Source organism: Taurulus bubalis (genome assembly GCF_910589615.1).
Source record: "Taurulus bubalis genome assembly, chromosome: 16".
NCBI classification, from domain to species: Eukaryota; Metazoa; Chordata; class Actinopteri; order Perciformes; family Cottidae; genus Taurulus; species Taurulus bubalis.
Genome location: NC_136604.1, coordinates 12,158,457 through 12,177,300, shown reverse-complemented (window position 1 = coordinate 12,177,300; position 18,844 = coordinate 12,158,457). Strand labels below are relative to the sequence as shown.

At 42.3% G+C, this 18,844-nt stretch overlaps 1 protein-coding gene across 1 annotated transcript in view; it reads left to right on the top strand.

Annotated features, from left to right (window-relative positions):
- kcnq4 (potassium voltage-gated channel subfamily Q member 4) overlaps window positions 1–18,562 on the top strand; it is a gene marked incomplete at both ends in the record, with an annotated part of 48,768 nt that extends 30,206 nt beyond the window's left edge. The window contains 13 exons of the mRNA XM_079231849.1: window positions 5,232–5,358; window positions 5,526–5,701; window positions 6,335–6,460; window positions 7,459–7,569; window positions 7,676–7,771; window positions 7,862–7,950; window positions 8,972–9,097; window positions 10,142–10,195; window positions 11,849–12,075; window positions 12,162–12,261; window positions 17,240–17,371; window positions 17,530–17,668; window positions 18,365–18,562. Of these exons, the coding sequence (XP_079087975.1) occupies window positions 5,232–5,358; window positions 5,526–5,701; window positions 6,335–6,460; window positions 7,459–7,569; window positions 7,676–7,771; window positions 7,862–7,950; window positions 8,972–9,097; window positions 10,142–10,195; window positions 11,849–12,075; window positions 12,162–12,261; window positions 17,240–17,371; window positions 17,530–17,668; window positions 18,365–18,562 (1,701 nt within the window). The remainder of the gene's footprint in view (window positions 1–5,231; window positions 5,359–5,525; window positions 5,702–6,334; window positions 6,461–7,458; window positions 7,570–7,675; window positions 7,772–7,861; window positions 7,951–8,971; window positions 9,098–10,141; window positions 10,196–11,848; window positions 12,076–12,161; window positions 12,262–17,239; window positions 17,372–17,529; window positions 17,669–18,364) is intronic.
- Window positions 18,563–18,844: the final 282 nt, after the last annotated feature.

Genomic DNA, 18,844 nt, shown 5'->3' with positions numbered 1-18,844 from the left:
AATTCAGTTTGTAAAGTGCTCACGTTTCCGTCATGAGAGAAAATTGTGGTCCGATTTAACATGGAGGTTAATGGAGCAGTTGGCCGGACTTCATGTCGCTTTCAGGCTTGCTGACAAAACAGTATACATTTGTTGGATTCCACGACGCATGTGTACCACCGGCACAATATTTCCAACGTTTTCATATATAAATTATGCCTCAAAAGTCAATATTGTGGAGTGAATGGCAAAATACAAATACAAAAAGGTTGTTTAGGACACAGCTCCTCGTGCTCTAGCGATGACATCACAGCTCTAACCTTCCCCACACACACCCATTGTAAACTCTGAAATGGTTCCCACATTTTCCTAAACTTGAACAATAATTACATGAAAACTGTGCTAGCTATCAAAAAATGCCCAATTGGGCAAATAAACTCCAGACTTTTGTCAACGTTTTAAACTTTAAATCATTTCTCTACGATACTTTATGGCGAGTCACTGTGGGCACAAAGATGTATGTTTTTTTGCTCTCTTCAGTCCGAAACCCCAGTCAAGTGAATGGGACAATTTCTCGCCGTTTTTCGCACTTTTCGGGAAAATGGCTGGTCGAATCTCTTAGAAAAGTCATAGCTCACGATTCCCGATCGGGCCGCACGTTTTGATGTATTTTTTACGCATGTGCGGGCAACGCTGTGGGAGAAGATACGGTCCAAAGTTTGGCGGAATAAGAAGAATAATAATAACTAGAAAATTTCACAAGAAATTTTGAAAGTGTGGCTACTACTGCCGTAAGACGTCGCAATATGTATACATTACCGGTAGTGAGATGTGTTATTGAGGTAACACATCTCTCAATAACACAATAACCTCAATAACCTCTGCCACCTTCAGAATTATCAGATCAAATGACTTTCTTTGAGAGGGTGAAAAACGTAGTTTTTTACACAATGAAAAAAAAAATCCTTAACCGAAAGCCAAATAAAAAAGAGCCAATCAGACTTCTTCTATGGGAGGAGCCTAATCAGATTCGTTGTGTTGCCCATTTTTCCCCAGCAACAACAGACTCATTGGGTGAAAGGTCGATCCAAGTTGTATCTCCTCACTCACCAACTTTCTGGGGTCAAAAAACGTGCGCGCACACACACGCGGGCGCACATAGACACACACAGTCAATCGTTTTGTGATAATTCTGTGTGTGTCTAAGTCTAATGTATGATATATAAGAATGTGTGTGAAACGTTTTTTGTAGAGTTTAAAATAGAGTGTCTTGGATGTCAGCTGACCAACGTCAGTTGGCTCCTCCTGCGTTTGTATCACCGGTTGTCGTGGTGACAGCCCTGATTGGCTAACTTAAAACAGGTGTGACACTGTCACAGAGCGGGATACTGGACTGTGGATTTAATGAGAAAACAACCTTTCAAACTATTGTATTTGACAGACAACCGTGAATCCCATTACGAAAATAATGACATCATGAGAAGCACAAGACTTCTGAGAACGTTTCCGTCTACTTAAATATTTGTAAGGATTTATAAATGAGAGCGTAAATTCAGTTTGTAAAGTGCTCACGTTTCCGTCATGAGAGAAAATTGTGGTCCGATTTAACATGGAGGTTAATGGAGCAGTTGGCCGGTCTTCATGTCGCTTTCAGGCTTGCTGACAAAACAGTATACATTTGTTGGATTCCACGACGCATGTGTACCACCGGCACAATATTTCCAACGTTTTCATATATAAATTATGCCTCAAAAGTCAATATTGTGGAGTGAATGGCAAAATACAAATACAAAAAGGTTGTTTAGGACACAGCTCTGTAGTGGATTTCTATGTTCCTGAACTTGAATAAAAGCCAAGGGGATTGAATAAGTTCAAGGATTTAGAGATTAGTTTATATTTAACATTAATTAGAATAGGAGGAGGGGAGAGGAGCTCTTTGCAGGGGTCTGGGTGAAAGTCTCTGTGGGTGCAGCTCATTTGCATAAGGCGGGAAAACCGTGGGTGTGGCTCATGAGCGTCTGACAGAGGACGTTATTAATGGTCTAAAATGTCTATTTGTGTGCCTTATTGGTAATATTAGGATGTTTAAACCGTGTCTATGAGTCTTAAGCTTGTTTAAGTGTTTAATAAGAGGAAGCATATGGAAGAAAAGAAGTTAAGAGGCGTTTATTTGTGTCTTGAGACCGGTGTAAGTGTAGGTAATGAAGATGGGCCATAATCCGAGGTAGGGCGCAGAATTGAGTAGGGAGGTGTGGTTACACCAAGAAATAATACTATTGTATTTGACAGACAACCATGAATCCCATCCCATCACGAAAATAATGAAATCATGGGAAGCACAAACAGTCAAGTGTCAGCTGACCAATTGACAGTTCCTCCTGCGCGTGTGTGCGTGTGTGCGTGTGTGTCACCGTTGCCATGGTGTTCACTGAGAGAGAGAGACAGGATAGTTGATTTAATGAAAAAACTAACTTTCAAACTACTGTATTTGACAGACAACCATCGATCCCATCACGAAAATAATGACATCATGAGAAGCACAAGACTTCTGAGAACGTTTCCGTCTACTTAAATATTTGTAAGGATTTATAAATGAGAGCGTAAATTCAGTTTGTAAAGTGCTCACGTTTCCGTCATGAGAGAAAATTGTGGTCCGATTTAACATGGAGGTTAATGGAGCAGTTGGCCGGTCTTCATGTCGCTTTCAGGCTTGCTGACAAAACAGTATACATTTGTTGGATTCCACGACGCATGTGTACCACCGGCACAATATTTCCAACGTTTTCATATATAAATTATGCCTCAAAAGTCAATATTGTGGAGTGAATGGCAAAATACAAATACAAAAAGGTTGTTTAGGACACAGCTCCTCGTGCTCTAGCGATGACATCACAGCTCTAACCTTCCCCACACACACCCATTGTAAACTCTGAAATGGTTCCCACATTTTCCTAAACTTGAACAATAATTACATGAAAACTGTGCTAGCTATCAGAGAGAGAGAGAGAGAGAGAGAGAGAGAGAGAGAGAGAGAAATCAGATTAACTAATATCATGTCAGCCACGGAAAGGGGGGGGCCAGACAGAGTTAGACAGACAGGGGGCGGTATATAGATCGAATGGCGGGAAAAAAATAGCACTCAAACACTCATGCGAAAAGCCCATTGGGAGGGGCAGAAGAGGGAGAAGACCTTGAAACAATCATGTCAGCCATCAATTAACCAGAGCTGCTCAATGTAAAAAAGTACAACTTTGCCTCTCTCCTACCCAAGACTTCAGTTGGTTTGTTTAAATAAAATGAAATGAATAACCATGTTTAAATCCATGAGTCAGTCACAACAGATATGAATAAAAGCAATGAAATCATGGGAAGCACAAACAGTCAAGTGTCAGCTGACCAACTGACAGTTCCTCCTGCGCGTGTGTGCGTGTGTGTCACCGTTGCCATGGTGTTCACTGAGAGAGAGAGACAGGAGAGTTGATTTAATGAAAAAACTAACTTTCAAACTATTGTATTTGACAGACAACCATGGATCCCATCACGAAAATAATGACATCATGAGAAGCACAAGACTTCTGAGAACGTTTCCGTCTACTTAAATATTTGTAAGGATTTATAAATGAGGGCGTAAATTCAGTTTGTAAAGTGCTCACGTTTCCGTCATGAGAGAAAATTGTGGTCCGATTTAACATGGAGGTTAATGGAGCAGTTGGCCGGACTTCATGTCGCTTTCAGGCTTGCTGACAAAACAGTATACATTTGTTGGATTCCACGACGCATGTGTAGCACCGGCACAATATTTCCAACGTTTTCATATATAAATTATGCCTCAAAAGTCAATATTGTGGAGTGAATGGCAAAATACAAATACAAAAAGGTTGTTTAGGACACAGCTCCTCGTGCTCTAGCGATGACATCACAGCTCTAACCTTCCCCACACACACCCATTGTAAACTCTGAAATGGTTCCCACATTTTCCTAAACTTGAACAATAATTACATGAAAACTGTGCTAGCTATCAAAAAATGCCCAATTGGGCAAATAAACTCCAGACTTTTGTCAACGTTTTAAACTTTAAATCATTTCTCTACGATACATTATGGCGAGTCACTGTGGGCACAAAGATGTATGTTTTTTTGCTCTCTTCAGTCCGAAACCCCAGTCAAGTGAATGGGACAATTTCTCGCCGTTTTTCGCACTTTTCGGGAAAATGGCTGGTCGAATCTCTTAGAAAAGTCATAGCTCACGATTCCCGATCGGGCCGCACGTTTTGATGTATTTTTTACGCATGTGCGGGCAACGCTGTGGGAGAAGATACGGTCCAAAGTTTGGCGGAATAAGAAGAATAATAATAAGTAATAATAATAATAATAATAATAAGCCCGAGCAATAATATGAAGTGCGCTTTGCTATAGGGGTCTATGACCCCTCTAGCTGAAGCCACACTTAATAAGCCCGAGCAATAATATAAAGTGCGCTTTGCTATAGGGGTCTATGACCCCTCTAGCTGAAGCCACACTTAATAATAATAAGCCCGAGCAATAATATGAAGTGCGCTTTGCTATAGGGGTCTATGACCCCTCTAGCTGAAGCCACACTTAATAAGGGATATTATTATGAAGGATTTGTGATTGTGATTTGTGAGCAAGAGAGGGCCTCAAGCGAGAATGCATAAGCTGATTTTGTGATGAACCTTTTATTAAATACTTTTTAATTATACCTCATCGAATTCCGGACTATTATTTCCCATGATCACCCGGGATTTAAACAATACAATTCACACAGGCGATCAGCCATTATTGGACTTTACTCACACGAACATTGGCCCTAATGACAGATTGGTTCAGTGCACCTTCAATTGTTCGTACAGAGAGGCGTGTTTATAGGCTGGGAATGGCATGATATATATTTAATGTTTTATCTTTTATAAGATATAACACACATTGTGTTTGTGTGCTACTGTAAAGATTAGAACATTTACTTCCCAACTTCCCAAAATGCTCGCTTTTTAACTTTTCATGCCGTCATATTCACATGGATGTTTGCTTCAAACATAACGAATAACTTTTCTGTTGAGAAATTGATACACATGCTAAACAACCAATACATAAAAAAGGTTCATGGGTAGGTGGAGGAACCTTTGTTTGGGTGATCTGTCAAACTCTATGCTCACTTGACTGCTGCACGTCACTGATCTGTGTGTGTGTGCGTGTGTGTGTGTGTGTGTGTGTGTGTGTGTTTGTGGTTTGTAGGAGTTTGTGATGATCGTGGTTTTTGGCTTGGAGTACTTCATCAGGGTCTGGGCATCTGGCTGTTGCTGCAGATACCGTGGATGGAAGGGACGGCTGAGATTTGCCAGGAAGCCCTTCTGTGTTATAGGTATTGTTTGTGTGTGTGCGTGTGTGTGTGTGTGTGTGTGTGTGTGTGTGTGTGTGCGTGTGTGTGTGTCTGTGTGTTTGTACACACACTTACATCAAAGTCCTGTTGATTAGAAAGTTGTGTCTTCACATCTTCTCACTGTGTTTCCTTTCTAAACATCCTCACAGACTTCATAGTATTTGTGGCATCCCTGGCAGTGATAGCCGCTGGGACGCAGGGCAACATCTTTGCCACGTCAGCCCTGCGCAGCATGCGCTTCCTGCAGATCTTGCGTATGGTTCGTATGGACCGTCGGGGAGGCACCTGGAAACTACTGGGCTCAGTGGTTTATGCTCACAGCAAGGTGGGAATGACAGCCGGCTAAATATAGTCCTCTTTTTACACATGCTCTACTACAAAGACACACTTTCTTAGGTTTATATGAATGGCCTACAATTAAATACACTGGTTAGTAAGCATAAACATAAAGTAGGATTATTCAGGTTAGCTGCACACTGTACAGCTTTATTGATTATTTTAAGAGCAGGAGAGTGTTATAGAAAGGATGACGATGACGGCCATGATGGTTACTAATGGGATAAATAACTTAATAACTCTCAGTGTTGAGGAATATGTGGCGAGTCTACTGATGACCAGCTGTAACTTCATTATGCTGGAACACCAAACTCCCCTTTAGCGGCTCATTTGAGGCAATTAGTTGTTGGTTTTTGTGCTGACCTAAACACCTGACAACCGCCGGTCAGCTGCAGAACTCAGTTAGAGGGACGGTGGTGATGATGATGATGAATTGATGCATCAGCGGTCGAACCAGAACTGTGCAGCCAAGTCAAAAGTAAATTCCAAATGTGATGATGACAGGGAATTTAGGCAATAATTATGATAGTAATATGGTAATGACAGCAAGGATTATGATGGTAAAGATGCTGCTGTTGCTCACAGATTGATGATTGATTCCTTCTCTCTGTGTCTCTCTCAGGAGTTGATTACCGCCTGGTACATAGGTTTCCTGGTCCTGATCTTTGCCTCCTTCCTCGTGTACCTGGCAGAGAAAGACATCAACTCAGACTTCAACACCTATGCAGACTCCCTCTGGTGGGGGACGGTGAGTACTGCATAATACACACAGGATCCCTGAGGCTGAATCTCATCAAAATCAACAAAAAGCGAGGTCGACTGACAGTGCAAATATATAGATGCATGTAATGTACGTAATGCATCTGGGAATAGCACAACCAAATAATAAGAATGTAGATCACATTTGTACTATAGTCCTTGACAACTGTTTATGACGTCCACTCGAAGTGATTGCCAGCCATCAACAGTAGAGACTGAGTGTTGTTCAGTCTTGTTGTCAAGCTTTCCATATGTACTTCATTGTCCGTGTGGTAAAATAAAAATAGGTTAAACATCCGGTTCCCTTAAAGAACATATCACTGAACATCTGATCTTCATCAAGAGGAATATAGTCTTGTTGCAAGACATTTCAATAAAAAGCAGCACCACATTTCATCTTTAGTTTTCATATGTATAGAGATTATTAAGCCAAAGAGGTGGTATTGTCAATTCTTCCTTCGAGCATGAATGAGGAATTCTCAGTTAAGGTGTTTTTATAGTGGTCCTTTAATATCCCTCACTTAAGTGGTTTAGTAATAAGTTCTCTGTTTTTTTTAAAATATATATTGTTCTTCTTCCTCTTTCTATATTGAACACTGTAATACAAGTGTGTATGTAGTACCACATTGAATGGGCACATTTTGGGGTTCAGGCCTCTTCTACACAAACTAAGGTTGGGCATTTTCTTTCCTCTTTTTGATTGTGGTAGTACCAATACAAACAGGACATGTGGGAAGAAACCTCTCAAGTTTTCTGTTGTATAAACTTCAGATTGATATGTGAATCACCGAGGACTCTCCGTCAAAGAGAAAGATTACAAAATGTTTGACACAAATTTACAGTAACAGTTTTTAAGAATTGACGAATTACAGACACTGACGAAATATTCCCGTAGAATTAAAATTACACAAAGCACAGGTGTATAGCTATTGTAGTTTCATACAAAATGCCCATAGACCTATCCAATTATTATTATTTTTTTCTCAGATTACTCTAACAACCATTGGCTACGGTGACAAGACCCCTCGTACTTGGCAAGGACGGTGTCTCGCTGCTGGCTTCGCTCTGCTGGGAGTCTCCTTCTTTGCTCTGCCTGCTGTAAGTCCCCTGTATGTTCACATCTATATATTTACTCACAGCCCTATCAGCGGCGCCCCTCTACCCGGCGACAGTTGCTCTCCTAACTTTGACCTCTGACCCTCAGGGAATTCTCGGGTCAGGCTTCGCCTTAAAGGTGCAAGAGCAGCATCGACAGAAGCACTTTGAGAAGAGGAGGATGCCTGCTGCTAACCTGATACAAGTACTAGGAGTCATTTATGCTGGGGTTGTACGTCACAATCAAGTGCGGAGTTTTTACTTTATGTTTGTGTGTATTTGTGTAATTCTTTAGGCTGCATGGCGTCTCTACTCTACAGATGCCAAACACTCCTATCTGACAGCTACATGGTACTTCTATGACAGCATGTTGCCTTCGTTTAGGTGAGTGTTGCATCTGGCTACAAGCTCAGAGCTGAGCGGATTTAACCAGTTGTTGTCTTTGGTGAATCTTTTGACGTGTTGTAATAAATTCAAACAGCGATTTGAGAGTAGCATCGCACAGTGGATTGTGTACAATAAGGAGTGTTTTTATTTATCCTGCTTATACATTCGGAATAACACACAACACATTTCAGAAAAGCAACCTTTTGTCCATAAAGTACCCCATCCAGTTACATTTATGCGGTGGTAGTTTCAAGGGAACATATTATGAAAAACTCACGTTTTCAGTGCTTGTGCACCTACATTTGGGTATCTGGGGTTGCCTACCAACCCACCAACTGATAAGACAACCCAGTCAATTGTGTGGGCTGCCTAGGTCAGCAAACATGCGATTCTACAAGCTATTCAGATTTGGCTTCCCTCTCCTATGTCACATGCAGACTCATTAGAATATACTGTACAAAACTGAGTGTGTGCATCCACGGCTTGAGGACTGCCTTTGCAAAGGTGCGCTGAAGCGGAGCAGAGGGCCAGTATGAGAACAATCATTTAAAAAATATACTACTTTACTCTTCTAGTAAAAAAAAAAAAAAAAAAAAAAAAATGAATGATATGTCCCTCTAAGTAAAAAGGAATGTTGTTTCCTCTAATTTCGAAATTATAATTTTTAATAAATTCCGGGCCATGCCCTTTAAATGCTAGCTTGCCCCCACTATTCAATTTGATTTTCATTACTTTTGTTCCACGCAGTGGTTTTTAATATTTTGCATTCATGTATTAATTTGACTAATTTTGATTTGCTTAAAAGGAGGGGAACATGAGAAAGTCCAATAGAAACATCAAGTGAAAACTTTCACATTGCAATACTTTTAATAACATTCCTTTTTCTCAAGTATCCCTCTTCTTTTGAGTGTTTGGACCATTGCTTTGGCCTTTTTGTGAGTTTTTCCATATTTTATTGTTTTTTGTTCATTTGCCATGTGTTTTTTGTTTTGTTTATTTGTGCACGTGGGGGTGTCAGAGAACTGACGCTACTGTTCAGTCACCTCCAGCGACAGCGTAACACCAAGAAGGTCCTCCACAACTCCTACCACACGCTGCTGTCTGGGCTGCGGCCCTACAGCCTCCCCTACCTGTCAGGGGACAGGTATGCACCCCCGCCAACTCTTACAACCTCACAGTGCATACAGACAGGTGGCTGAATGTCTGCCTCCACTCAAAACACACTCAAAACAGTAACAACAGGGACTTACAGAAGAATACATTCAACAGGGGTACAGAGAGAATCAACGTTGACTCCTTCTGGAGCTTTCTGCATGGATGAGTCGTGTATCTAACAATGTGTCACTAATGCTGATTGAGACCACTGTGTTGCAGGCCCTCCCTTTGCTTCTCTGCATCTTTGTCGGCTTAGCTCAAACTCTTCTCCACCGCCTCCCGCTGTTCACTCACTGGTTGCCTCTTCCTGTCTTCCTGTCTTCCTCTTTCTTTCCCTTTATTTCCATTGTGTCTTTTCCATGCCATCCATCCTCCATCCTTCATCTGTTCTCAGGAAGGCAGAAGTTCCCTGCAGGTTTGTTCTTCAAGTCATGCGCTGTGCTTGTGTGTTAAAGGGTATTGATACTTAGAGTGGATTTGCTGCATTAGATTCATAACATCTTTAGCATAACCCATAAACAAAAGCCAAGATAGTAAAGGGCTGATTATGTACATTGTATGTGTCGAACGTGTGCATGCATTAGAGGAAAGGAGCACCTAAATAATACAAGTTTAGCTGTTAGAAAATGTCTTTTATTTGAGGAGCTGCTGTCTCACCATTATGTTTAACGGGCTTGATGTCTTGATGAATATACTCAGCTGACACATAACCCACTAGCTTTGCATGAATCTTCCCCACCTACTGTTTCAAACCCACCTCCTCACTTCTCACCGGCTGCGCCTCCATAATCCCAAACTGCATCTCGGAAGTACATTTTTCAGTTTGAGATAAAGGAACAAGATCAGAAAGGGAAAGGGCTGTTTGGATTATTGAGATTTTCACACCTCACCCTCTCTCCCCGGTGTTATCCTTCATTGTATCCTCCCAGGTTGTGTCCCAGAACTCCTCATCCTCCTCCACCCCCCCTCCCTCCCTTCTTCCACTCCTCTCCTCCCCTCACCCGCTCTCCCTCTGCCTTGTGTGTTTCCTCAGTCAACTTTCTAAAAAACGAGGTCTCTTCCGGATTCACGCTGGCCGCAAGCAGAGGTATCCATGGCAACAAGCCTGTGCACGGGGCACGCTAAAAATCTATAACACCACTCTTTATCATTTAACACGCATCACACTCACCTTGCCTGAAACACTCAAAACATTTGTGGACTGGGGCAGTGGCTTGCTAAATGTATGAAACACTATGAAACACTTTAAACAGGCAGCATACTCTGGTCCACAAATGCTTGCGTAAATCCTCCACTATGAAGAAATGCTGTGAGCCTCATTTTGATAGGATGTTACTCCAGCTCAGACCTTCCTGCTGGAGAAACTAGAACTGCTTGTGCTTGGTTTGGCTTGAAAGTCAGTTTAAACCATGTGACGAAAACACAATGAAAGTCCTCAATGTTTAATGAGAATGTGACAAAAACACCTGTTCCTAGTGAGCTAACGTCAAATGTTTCATCTAGTCAAAGGAATTGCCCTGCTCTTGGCTTGCTTTATGTTTTCAATTCAGTCTTTTTGGCTCATTTATAGTGCCTTCTTGGAGAGAAGGTTTAAATGATTCAGCATGCTTTCCTATTTGAGATTAGTCATGTAACCTTTCAATACAATCAGAATGTTTGTGTGCTGTATTTTTAAAAGGTTTTTAAGTGCTAAGATGTTTCTGTTTGCATGCGTTATTCTTTTTGGAACGATTCAGTGAAGTTCATGGTCCTGAATGTATACAAATCATTTGCTTGCTCTCCCAACAGCATGCAAAGCTCTTTCACTCTATCCCCTCCTCCGGTCTAATTGAAACATTTCAACTTGTTGTATGAAATGCTGTTCCCACTAACCTCGCAAAACTATTTAAATTTTAATTTAAATGGCCAGCTAACACACACGCACAACAAAGAGTATATCATCGTGAACATGTGGGAGTAAGCGACTGGGCTGGAATTGCTCTGTGGTGCATGACGTTTGCCTCGCCTCATGGATCCGTAACGGTGTGTAACATGAAAGTGGCTCCAGAGAAGGAGAGGTCTCCAGAGCATGCCATAACAGCCGCGTTAGGAGTCAATCTGTTGGAGGGAACGGGTGCCAAATAGCTTTCCTCCTGTAAATAGATGACATCACATACCGGCCTGCGTTGGGTTGTTGTGAGTGGTATAGAGTACTTAATGAGAGATACCTTCTGCACGGCTGCACTTTGAAGCCAAGGTTTTGATGCTTTTTCACTCTGTTGAAGGGATTAAGAAATCGTGTCATTTTCCGCCGGCCCAGCACTTCTGCAAGTCTTGAATCAGGTTTCAATCAGATTTTGCAGGTGCTATGATAGGCACATTAAATTAACAAATCTGCAGGGCAGAATCAGTTATTTTGCAATATTGCGTGGTCCCTGTGGACAAAACTGCCTTTATGATAAGTCAGCTAGTCTATCTGTTGTTGAGACAAAATGCAAATGTCTGTTTGTGTCCCTGTTTTGTCTGTTTGTTGATAAGTTTCTCTGATGATAAAAGTCAGAGGCCATGTTTTGTTGTGTCACTTTTACTAACTAACTATTTTCTAACAAGCTCAGACTGCCGTTCTGCTGCTCCACTAAACTAACGGCTTAGTTTTCCATTAAGGTCAAAGGCATGGACATTGTGATCGTTGACAAAACTATATTAATCCAAAAAGAATACTGCACCGACAGATGTTTGACGATGCAATCTTCACTATCAGCAGTAAAATGGGCTTTCGGGATCGGATCAGGATGAACAATTCACGATCATCCCAAACCATTAGGAGCAAGACATCCCCACTGCCCCCGGGCGCCGGCGCCCGAAGCTCCCCCAGTCAGGAGAACGTCCCCGACGCCACCAGCCCGAAGGTCCAGAAGAGCTGGAGCTTTAATGACCGCACACGCTTTCGCACCTCCCTTCGCCTCAAACCCCGTCCACCTGTTGATGGTAGGCAATGTACACAACATCCAAACACGTTACACTCACAAGCATCATTCCTGCATGACAATGTTTCTCCTTCTATCTTGGCTCAGTAGAGGGGCTTGGGGAGGACAGCGTAGAAGACAAACCATATTGTGACGTGTCCATGGAGGAGGTAATCCCAGCAGTGAAGACGCTCATACGGGCTGTCAGGTGAGTCCTGTCCTCAACAGTATAGTAGTTAAACCTGCAGTGGAAAACCTACAATTGTTATTGTTATAAAGATGTACACATACACTGGTCCTTCTGCTTCCTTGTAATGGTCCCACACAATTAAAAACAATGGGAATTTCTTAGTTCCTTTGGGCACGAACATAAAAAAAATGTTTTTGCAACAGTTAACCTGCTATTAAAATTGTAGTTGAAGGGAAATATTAAAAGAATGTATGGCCAGGTTTAAACCCAACTTTTTATATTTCACACATAAAAACTAGTTTAACGAGAGTTAAATACAACACATATATAGATAAATGCAATTATGACTCGACCAAATCATTTAGAGTATTGTACCATTAAAAGCTTCAAATGTATATACGATTTTTTGGGCAGCAAAAGCTTGTGTTTCTTTTTTTGCACACTCGGCTCCCTAAGGTGCAAACTGGAGCTGCTGTGCCTCTGGTTATTGATAGAATAAGGTCACTTTGGTCACATGAAGAAACCCATGCATGTGTATTCAGACATGAACGCTTCTTGTGGTATTTGACTGCCTGCAATATTTGGTGAACATGCGGCACTTCCATTTAGCGGCTGCCGTGAGCAGATTCTGCTGACGAAGTAGAAATATCCACTTATGAGAGGTAACTGAGCTCTCCTGCAGGCAGGGTTAGTTCCCCTGTGTGACCCTGTCGCTCAGCAAGCACAGCTCATTCAGACCGGAAATGTGGTGTGTGTGTGTGATAGTAGAGAGTACAGCCACACACATACACACAAATACCATACAGATGGAGGATCACAGTACATTACGACTGTGCAGAGACCAATGATCTTGTACAGTTTAGACAAGGACAGCTGTAATAGAAATTGATCAAGAGCATCGCTGATGTTGATTTCTGTCATTGTGTCATCTCTTTATCTACTACAAGCTTTGATGTAATGTCATAGTAGTATGTCAGGGATGGATGTCCTTACACAATGTGTGCTTAGACACTAAATACATTCAGCCATATAGTCATGAAGAGAAGCAAAACCTTATATATGCACATATAAACATATAATGCACAGTACTCATAAATCATGGACAGGGTGTGAGTAAAGAAATGCTCTCTTGGGAAATCTATAATACAATTAAAATAATTAGTCATTACTCATTGTGTAAAATGCACAAATACATAACCTTATGTTCTGAAATGTGCAGATATCCCATAGGGATTCCAACAGTATCATGAATGCAGCCTCCCTCCACACACACACACACACACACACACACACACACGCACACACACACACACACACACACACCACACTTACTCCCAGAGTAGCAGTGTAGAGTTTTTTTACTGATGGTGACAGAAAAAAACTACAATTGCTAGCAAACATCTGGTGCTGGGGCCAGGCTGGTCTCCATTGAGGTTTGATGAGAGCAGATTATATTGACTGGGTCCCTGATGTCAGGGCTGTTCCCTCACAGCATTTGTCTTGGTGGCGCTACGCTGTGTGTGTGTGTGTGTGTGTGTGTGTGTGTGTGTGTGTGTGTGTGTGTGTGTGCGTGTGCGTGCGTGTGTGCGTGCGTGTGTGTGTGTGTGTGTGTGTGTGTGTGTGTGTGTGCGTGTGGTTCCATATGCTCTCTATGAAGCTCTTGAATGAAGATGGGTATGTGCCTAGAAATAAACCCTGTGTTTGGCAGCTTGGTGTCCTAGTTGTTAGAATGCATACCGTATAATCACTTGTGTAAATATATATATATATATATATATATATATATATATATATATATATATATATATATATATATATATATGTATATATATACATACATATATTTTTGATGATGTGTTTATACGGTATGCATTGTAACAACTAAGACACCAAGCTGCCAAACACAGGGTTTATTTCAAGCAATGTATATATGATGAATGATCCATCCTGGTTAAGATTGTTATTAAAAACCACATGAAACACAGCGAGCTGTCTGCCTGCGTAGCAGCGGCTGAGTGGCGTTGATGTACTCAGCAGTGTGTGTCCTGGTAGTTCCTTTAGCTGTTAGACAGACACACCGTCCAGAAAACTAACAATGTGCAAACTGTTTTCCCCCCGCAGTGTCTCTGGGCGCAGAGCAGCAGATGGGGGTCGGTGATGCACTCAGTGTGAGTCACCGCAAACGCAAGAGGTCCTTGAGCATGCAGCTATCCCTGGCCACCCAAAATATTAAGCATTTGCTGCAGCAGAATGTAAGACTTGCTGTGGACAGACACAGAGGTGCACTCACTCACTAAGGCACGCACAATACCAATCGCATTATCCCTCTGGTGGAGATAATAAGCAACTCCTGTCTTCTGCGAGGTAACATTTTACATTTTTGTTAACTCAAAACCAAACTGAAATCTGAATTTTCCATCCTGATACAATCGTTTGATTGAATTATGCCACTGATAGGGTATTATATGACCTCACATCTGATTTGCACTTGAATCAGCAGATATCTCTGGCCTCAGCTGCTCTGTGCTGCAGACAATAGAAGAGAGGGAGTTCCTATAGATAGTACAGGTGTGTACACAGCAGGTGCATCACCGAGGTAACTCATGCACATGCAGTCGCCTGGGCGAGTTTCATGATGAATGAATTTCGCAGCAGGCCTTAGTGCTGAGCCTTCACTTTAAAGAGGCACATGTGGTTTATCAGTGCCTGGTTGCATACGGTGTTCTGTTTATGTACGGAGGGAGCAAGAGAAGAAGAGGGAGGAGGAACACAAGGCCTGATATATCTCTGTGCTTTCGCTACTGTGACTCTCCTCGCACAAAAAAGATTTCTGCATGTTTGCAGTCTTGGATAAAGCTCCTATTTTATTAAACAAATAGTCTAGACATTCTTACAATTTATAACCATTTGAATTTTAGTCATCGTCATCAGTTTCTGTAGCGTTTCAGCTGTAATATTTTTAAACTCAAATAATGTTTACGTCGTATATTTCTCTGTTGGACTGATTGAATACACATACTGTAGCTTGTGTTCTCTTAGCAGGTAGGTAGTTGTTTCTGGCGAAGAATCAGACCCTTCTTTGCTCACCTAGGATTGGTATCAGCATAACAGTCACACATCCACCTTTGCTGAATTGCAAAAAGATTTGCACTCGCTATGCAAGCATTTTGGGGCACAGATGACACTTCTGTCCCTCCAAATCATTGCTGTGTTTTATGTCTCAACTTCCTTACATTAGGAAGGTTTAATATGTTTCAGCTGCACTGTGCTACTGCCACTGACTGATGTACCACAGGTGTAAGACCGTGTATTAAGCCAGCCATTTCATTGACCGAGAAAAAGAGTCAGCATTTCGAAGAAACCCTTGGAGGATTCAAATCAAAAGTCCACCAAGTCCCCCAACACCCACCCTCCTCCACATCCTTTCTTTACCCACACCTGAGACCCACCCTGACAAAAATCTGCATCTATCAGCAAAATATGAAAAAGACCGCCTGCAAAAATACCCCAGATGCAGGAGTCATCAAGAAACAGAGTGCTGCGTGTGGGGAAGAGTGAGCTGACGGCTGCTATGTCACCACCCGTAGACCACCACTCCTCCTCCTCTCGCTCCTCTTCTCCTTCCCTCACACCTTCTCTCCTTCTTTGTTGCAGCACTGGCCACCACACAAAACTATGCGCTTTACGTATGTGGCTGCTGTAAGTGCAAGCGCTGCAGACCTCAACAAAGGTTACAGTGGTTATAGAAACTGACCCCTCTCTCAAGTTCAGATTTCACTTGCTCCCACCAAGCCTTAGTGTGTGTAGTTGTTACATACTTTTGACCCAGAGTGTGTGTTGGTGTAGGCATCTGTGGCATTATCTTTTTGTATTTGTGTGTGTGTGTGTGTCCGGTTATGTGTTTTCTCAGAACAGCTGAGTGCTCCTGATCTTCTGCTTCCCCGACCTTTGATGTGATTTCTTTTCTTCCTCCTGTGAAGGAAAGTGGGAGTATTATAGTGGACTTAGTCATCTGGCTGTGTGAGATAGGATTTCTTAAAAAATATCCCTCCTTTCTTGCCCTCCCACTCTCTCTCTCTCTCTCTCTCTCTCTCTCTCTCTCTCTCTCTCTCTCTCTCTCTCTCTCTCTTCCGTCTCCCCCAGCTGACTTGTAGCACAATCCTTCACAGGGTGCGATGACAGCTTCAGTGTGCATGTTTTGTCTCGCATACATTTGATGTTTCCGGTGCTTCTGCAGAGCAAGCATCTCTGAGCTGCCTATCTCATAAGTGATAAGAAGGGAATTGAATGACCCATCCAACACAGAAAGCCAGACACACACACACACACACACACACACACACACACACACACACACACACACACACACACACACACACATGCTTAGACTTTCCTTTGCTCCCTTCCCATTATCTCTTGCACATCCTCCACTCCCTACAAACGCCCAACCAGACATACTCCGGCAGAAAGGAATGTCAGTGATATGTTTGCCAAGTGCAAAAGTGCTGGGTCAACATTCCTCGGTGTGATTCCCCCACATTGAAATGTGGGTGGTGATGTGTGGACCGGGAGCAGGAGCAGCTGTGGTCCACCAGTGGCACCAACATGGCTGTCATACTGACAAAAGAGCAGAAAAAAGAGCAGAAACAGGGGAAAGCTCTGAGGTGTGTGTGTGTGTTACCCATTAGGATGTGTGCTAATTGCTGAAACAGCAAGCACTGATAAGCAACTGTTTCTGGGAGATGTGTCATCGTCACAATACATCCAGACAATTAAATAGAGGGGCGACTCTGCTCTCTTTATGGAGCTGTTGGTGAATGATAAGGTCACTCTGACTGTAATTAATCTTGTTATTTTCAGGGTCTCCCGCATCATTTATACTTCTCCTGCATTTTTCCAAAGGTTTACTGTCCATCCATATATGCGGTTGTGCAGTGGGAGGCACTTTAACGGTGCTCAGAGGAGTGATAACAGTGAGTGTCCTGTGTTTGTGTAGGATCTTAAAGTTCCTTGTGGCAAAGAGGAAGTTTAAGGAGACGCTGCGTCCGTATGATGTGAAGGACGTCATAGAGCAGTACTCAGCTGGACACCTGGACATGCTGGGCCGTATCAAGAGCCTGCAGATGCGGTATGTTACCGCAACTGCTCTGCTGCTTGAAAACTGCAGTGTTGAAAAAATGGCTTACACCAAATCAATAAAAACGATTGAAAAAATAACTCCTGTCCTGTTAGTCTTTAATGTCTCATCATAGTTATGGTAATCTTTTTGTTTTTTTTGTGTGAAAGGGTGGATCAGATAATTGGCCGAGGAGCCGTTCAGACCGATAAGAAAACGCGGAGTGAAAAAGGAGAGAAAACGCCGCCAGAACTGGACCCACTGGATGAGCTAAGCATGATGGGACGTGTTGTCAAGGTGGAGAAACAGGTAACAGAGGAAGAGTTTAATTTATAGAACGATGTGTGGAAATGTGTTCTCTTGATTAACATGTGAATCATTTTCAAAATTGCATTGGATTGCTTTCATCCATCCTGGTAGATAAAAAAAAAACTGTTATAAAAAGTACAAGAAGTGAAATAAACTAAGAGCAGGAAATGACGTGATTTAACAAGATGTACCTGAGTCCCTGTTCAACTAATACAGGGGATTAATTTTATTTTCTGCAGCTCCACGCAGGATTTAACAACTAATGGCTAAGACTCATGAACACATGCTGACAAATTACGTGGTGTTCTAATGTTTTTGTACTCGTTTTTTTTTAGAACATAAGACTACATTGTCATCCATCGTACAGTGTATTACAGTACATAGAGGAACACCATTGTGTTTTCTTGGTTCCTGGTGTAAAACAAAAGAATGGGCATAAGGTGCAAACAACAACATGAAATAACAGGTACAAAACAAGAGACAACAACAATATAGTCCAGTAATCAATATAAATACAGGTAGTATTAATAGATGTAAACAACTGTAAAGTGCAGTAACAACAGAGAAAGAAGTGTTTGGGTCCCTGAGGACATTTATGGTCAAGGGTATAAAACTCCACATGCTTCATGTCATTAGACAGACTGAAGAAGTAGAGTACCTAAGACGCTTGACACATGTATGTGTGTGTTTGCTCAGGTTCAGTCTATAGAGAACAAGGTGGACCTCCTGCTCAGCTTCTACACCCAGTGCCTAAAGAAAGGCTCGTCCCACTTCACCCTGTCCTCCCTCCTGGACCCCGACCTGACATCTGACTACCACAGCCCCACGGACCAAAGAGACCTCTTCCCCTCCGCTAACACTCTCAACATCTCTGAGAGCAGCAACTTGGAATGACAGTGAGCTGAGCGGTCTCCGGACTGTTCGAACACAGACACAAAACCCTTTACAGTATGTCTTCCTGCGGCCGAGGCCTCACTTGGAGCAGCCGGACCTTAATGTCATCAATCATTTCATATCTGTCCGGGATGATTTTTACCCTTCCATCTCAAATCTGCACCCTCAACTCTTTTTCCCAAAGTGAGTTTGTTTCCAGAGCTGATACAAACTGAGGCCACCAGATGGCGCCACCTCACAAAGAGCTGCAGCCAAAGCTCACCGCACACGCCTCTCAACCCA